The 5794-nt window shown below is 42.6% G+C and overlaps 1 protein-coding gene across 1 annotated transcript; it reads left to right on the forward strand.

Annotated features, from left to right (window-relative positions):
• The first annotated feature begins 570 nt into the window (after positions 1-570).
• LOC147003652 (ubiquitin carboxyl-terminal hydrolase 29-like) lies at positions 571-5242 on the forward strand. The gene is made up of 2 exons (XM_085842288.1): positions 571-636; positions 1772-5242. Exon 2 carries the CDS (start codon positions 1779-1781, stop codon positions 4401-4403), a length of 2625 nt encoding a protein of 874 aa, XP_085698414.1. The 5' UTR covers positions 571-636; positions 1772-1778; the 3' UTR covers positions 4404-5242.
• Positions 5243-5794: the final 552 nt, after the last annotated feature.

Genomic DNA, 5794 nt, shown 5'->3' on the forward strand with positions numbered 1-5794 from the left:
ATAGGGGAGAGAACAATCTGCAGGAGTCGCTCTCTCATTCCACCTCTGGGTGCAAGGGATCAGACTCAGGTCGTTAGGCTTGGTGGCAAGCCCCTTACTCACTGGACCATCTTGCCAGCTGTGTTTAGTTTTTTGACACCAGTCTAACATAGTCTTGGTTAGCCTCAGACTGACTCCCTTCTCTCTTTCCTTTCTCTTTCCCTGATCTCTTCTCTGCCTCCCACCCCATGCCCGTCTCATCGCATATCCCATTCTTGTCTCACGTCTGTCTGTTTCTTGGTTTAGCATCTCAAGTGCTGTAATTCTAGTGATACAATCACAATGCTTGAGAGAGAGAGAGAGAAACAGAGAGAGAGAGAGAGAGAGAGAGAGAGAGAAGGGATTGAATGAATGAGGGCCCTTTTGCATGCTGAGTGCCTTAAATGTGAGCCTTATCTTCAGTCCAAATATATGTTTGCTCTTTTACACTCCTTGATTATTACCATTGTAACCACTGCAGGACTTGGGTCTGCGTCTGGAATCTGCAATCAGAAAGCCAGCAGCACTTACAACTTTGACAAAAACTTCCATTGTCTCAGCCTCACCAGTGAAAAGAGCAGAAGCACCGGAGCCCAACACCACAGCATTTTACTTCTGGTACTTGGTGTTATCATTTCTATTGTTATGATAAAGCACTCTGACTGACAAACAAACAAACTTAGAGGAGAAAGGTCCACAGTTACACAGTCACACAGTCTGTCACTGTAGGGAACTAGAAACAGCTGGCCATGTGATAGCCACAGCGTAAGGTAGAGAATGAATGCAGGCATAGGAGCTTGATGCCCAGCTATCTGTCTCTACTCTTTTTTTTTTCTTTCTTTCTTTTTTTTTTTTTAAAGATTTATTTATTATGTGTAAGTACACTGTAGCTGTCTTCAGACACTCCAGAAGAGGGCGCCATATCTCGTTACAGATGGTTGTGAGCCACCATGTGGTTGCTGGGATTTGAACTCTGGACCTTTGGAAGAGCAGTCGGGTGCTCTTACCCACTGAGCCATCTCACCAGCCCCTGTCTCTACTCTTAACTTAGTTTGGTTCCCCAGACCAGGGAGTAGTGCTACACACCCTTTCAAGCTGGGTCTTTCCACAGTAATTAAACAAGACAATCTCCCTGGGCCAACCTGATCTAGATAAAAATGCATTGAGACTCTCATTGATCATAGGTTGTGGCAAGGTTTCAAATAGAACTAACTGTCACAATTAACTTTGCAACAGGGGAGAGCTCCAATCGTGTTCTCCAGAGAATGGGCACAATTAAGGCTAAAGGGATGGTTCAATGGTAAAGAGCACATACTATCTTACAGAGGACTGGAGTTTAGTTTCTAGCCCCCCACACTGGGTAGTTAATAAATAACTGCCTGTAATTCTAGTTCTAGGGGAGCTGTTGTCCTCTTCTGGATTCTGAGGGCACTGCACATACATGCACAAATGCACACACATGCACAAATGCACACACACACACACACACACACACACACTTGATTTTTAGTAAAAGGATATAAGTAACTCCCAATTTTTATGAATTGTAATTAACAAACAAAAATTTAAATATTAAATTTTTCCATAGTAAGTTTTTGTTTTTTCCATAGTGTTTTACTTAAGGCATAAAGAGAAGACTAAAAGCTGATGGTGGTCAGTTAAGAGTTTAACCAACACCCCCCCCCAACATTATAATAGATACATTTTGAGTTACAGTGCCTATGTGTGTTGTGTTTTTGTGTTTTGTTTTTAGATTGTGCATGCTTTTTTGTGAAGAAAGAATGGCTCACCTAAAGATAAATGGTTTGGTCCAGATCCGCAGCACAAACAGGAGCAAGCACACCAGGGCATCTCAGTGGAAAGAAGCAGTCATCGAAATAGTAGAAAGAAAACAGAAAGTTAATCTGGTGGTTTCTTTCAAATTGGAAGAAAGGAGAAGGGTGTTTCAGCTGGGTGATAATGTTACAGGCGTAGTGGTTAGTGGTGAGCTGGGACTGTATCATCTGGACTTAACTTTGAGAGACGACACATCCTTACTCATCGACAAGTTATCCTCTGCAGATGTTGAACATTTGAAATTATTCCTGGATTCGTCTACTCCATGTGAGTCCCAGCAGCCCATGGAGCCCATGAGTAGTCAGGATGACCTTGAAAGCAGTGATCCATTTTGCAGGGAGCACCAGGAGGCAGCCTGCGGATGCCTGAATACCACTCCAGAAAGTGGGACATCACTGTCCCGCAAGATGCCACTTTGTATGTCAAACACCACGGGCGGCCAAAAGAGAGGAGAAAAACAAGGCAGGAAGAGGAAGACAGAACCATCCTCATCCAGTGCAGAAGTGAACAAGGACATTCCCAAAGAAAATACTCCTGACCAAAAAAAGAAATCCAGGCGATATTATTCCAGGAACAGAGGCGGCAAAGCAGAGAAAGCTGTGACCTTAAGAGAACAAGAAAAGCGTACCAATTGGAAACTTGAACCTGCTTTCAATTCCAAATCCTATGGAAGGGCTAACCTAGATGGCACTATCCTTCCAATCGCGACATGCTCTGATGACAGAGATGTATCAATATTTGGACTGGAGATCATAACACATAACGGAGTCCAATCTCTTCCTGACCCTTACCTAAATCAACTAAAACGTGAAGGCTTCCCAAATTTGGGAAATACTTGTTACATGAATTCCATTTTACAATCTGTCTTTGGGATTCCAACCTTTGCAAAGGACTTACTCACTCAAGGCATCCCATGGGAGAAAGTCTCCTACGATGACCTTATCATGCCCTTAAGCCAGCTCCTTGTCTTGAAAGACATTCGGGATGTAGAGATCAAGGGGGAGTTACTCACCAGTGTAAAGAAGTCCATTTCCACAGTTGCAGACACATTCTCGGGCAATGAACAGAACGATGCCCATGAGTTTTTAAGTCTGTGTTTAGACCAGCTGAAACTGAACATGGAAAAAGTAAATGCCATGTGGGATACTGAGAGGAGAAACACATGTGCTGGGTCTGCTGGCGCCAAAAGGTTTGTTTGTCCCGTTGGTGCTAATTTTGAATTTGAGCTGCATAGCTCCATCATCTGTGAAGGCTGTGGTGAGGCTACTATCAAAACCGAAGTGAGTAATTACCTCTCCATTGACCTGCACCATGGGACAAAAACACACCCTCTATCAATTCAAAAGTCTTTCGATCTTTTCTTTACACCAGAAAAAATTGAGCATAACTGTGAGAAATGCAAGAACAAGAATTCTGTTCTCAAGTACACATTGAGGAGACTCCCCAGGGTCCTCATTGTTCATCTGAAACGCTACCAAGTTACCACTGACTTGTTGCCGGTAAAGAGTGAGCAGCCAGTTGAGATTTCTAAGTATTTAAATATATCTTCCCACTGCCATGAAAACAGGAAGCTACCATTTCCCTTGGCTAATACATCCCCAGATATCTCTCAAGGGATGATGCCTGGGATCTTCAACCAGTCAATGTCATCTAAGAAGGTGACTTCAGAATCCTGTGACCCCATGGTTCTACAGGTTGGATCCAGTGTAGATGCTGAAATACAAAGCTTCCAGATAATGTATGAGGATGAAGATGCAAGTGAGGAGCAGCAGCAGAGAGGCCTGGAAAGTGGTTCCATGCTGGAGCCAGAACTAGTGAAGACAGAAAACAGGATACTCAGACAAAAGACATCACTAGCAACTGACTCAATGATTGGTGACGGATACAGCTTTCTTCCTATGCTCTGTGAGCCTCTGAGCATCCAAGATCCAGGTCTTGCAGAGATGGGTCTTCAAGAGGTTCCAGAGAATCCAGAGTTTAAGAACTATGAGAAAATTAACATATATGGAAAGTTAGATGGCCGCACTGAGTTGTCAAAACTCTACCAGAATCATGGAAGTCGAATCAAGGGTTTGTTTCTACCGGCATCCCTTGCAAGTGTTAGTTCTCAGGAAGACCCAGAGAAGGACCTGAGTAGGTCTCCAGAATTGCAGGAAGATGACCCACATTCCTTTGCATTTGGTTCTGATGATTCCAAAGATGGGGAGATGGGAGATGATCTTCAGAATTACAGGCTCGTCAGTGTTGTCAGCCACTTTGGGAGCTCCCCAAATTCAGGCCATTACGTAAGTGATGTGTATGACTTTCAAAGGCAAGCCTGGCTCCTTTACAGTGATGTCCAAGTGTTCGAGAGTTCAGATCCCTCCATTCAGGAGAACAGGCTAAACAGCGGATACATCTTCTTTTACATGCATAATGAGATTTTTGAGGAACTGTTGAAAAAGGCATCTGAGTGCAAGGTCCTTAGCACATCTAAGGAGGAAAAGAGGGACATTGATTACTTCTCAACATTGCTTAACGGCCTTACATACATCCTGGAAGAATTCTAAATCCTGCCTAAAACGAAGAAGAGTCACATAGCTCAAGATGAAAACTTGGCATAAAACAACGAACGGACATATTAGAACAGAAACACAGGCCTTGCTGATGCAGGCTATGCACCATTCTTTCCTATAAGGCTAAATGGTGCTTTTCCTGTTTTGTGGTGGTTTTAATTTATTCACGGATGTTAAGAAAACTCATCATTTTGAGAGTACCATTTGTTAATGTAATAGGGGATCTGGAGAGATGGTGCAGTAGTTGAGAGTGCAAACTTCTCTCATAGAGGACCCAAGCTTGACTTCCCAATACCTATGTTAGGTATGAGCACATGTGTCCTTGGAGACAGGAGGCACGGGATCACCCGGAATGGGAATTACAAGTGATAGTAAGCTGCCTGACTTGGGTGCTGGGAACTGAACGTAGGTCTTCTGCAAGGACAGTTTCCACTTTTAAACACTAAGCCATCTCTTGGCTTTCATTCTAATTTTAGTGTGTGTGCTATCCGTATGAGCAAAGCATGATGCTTTTTAAACGTTGTTCTGAACCAATACAACACAGCAAGGAACCAATTACAAGTTCAAATGCTGGGGTTCAATGTCAGAAACAATACCAGTAGTTACTTAAAAGTTTGAGAAACATTTATTTAGTGTGTGGAGTGTCCTATTAAATTTTAGTGTATATAAATCGCTCATGTCATCCAGAGGTTCCTCGTTTTTTTTTCCCCTAAATTCATATATGTTGTTGTTTTGTCAATTTATTAAAACCATTGTTTTCCATATGTGTTTGTGACTCATCGATGAGATCATATAGTTGCCCACCACCTGGTTTTGTGCTTCTCAGAATTACAGGGTACATTAAAGTTACACAGGAAGTAAAATAGATAGTATTTGCAAATTGAAAAGCACTCTAAGGACTCTGGGTAACCACCTGCCACCAAGCCCCATGACCCAACTCCGCTGAGTTGCCTCTGCCCTCTAGGGAAGCTATCACATGAACACCCATAAACAGATGGATGAGTAAGATCTAACTTTCTAAAGGTTTACTCATTTACTGTGTGTGTGTGTATATATATATATATATATATATATATATATATATATATATATATATATAGTGTTCTGCCTTCTTGTAGGCCTACACATCAGAAGAGAGCACCAGATGTCATTATAGATGGTTATGAGCCACCATGAGGCTGTTGGGAATTGAGCTCAGGACTTCTAGAACAGCCAGTGCTCTTAACCCCTGAGCCATCTCTCTATCCCCTAAAATTTGTTTTTTTTTTTTGAAATCTCACTATATAGCTCTGGCTGGCTTGGGACTTTGTACAGATCAGGCTACCCCTAAACTCAAGAGATTTGTCCTGCCTCTTGGGTGATGGTATTGAAGATCTGCACCACCA

The sequence above is a fragment of the Mus caroli genome, unplaced genomic scaffold (genome assembly GCF_978045245.1).
Source record: "Mus caroli unplaced genomic scaffold, Mus_caroli_1 scaffold_8, whole genome shotgun sequence".
Lineage (NCBI taxonomy): Eukaryota > Metazoa > Chordata > Mammalia > Rodentia > Muridae > Mus > Mus caroli.

Coding starts and splice junctions, on each gene's coding strand:
- LOC147003652 (XM_085842288.1), top strand. CDS start 1,779: ATGCTTTTTTGTGAAGAAAGAATGGCTCACCTAAAGATAAATGGTTTG.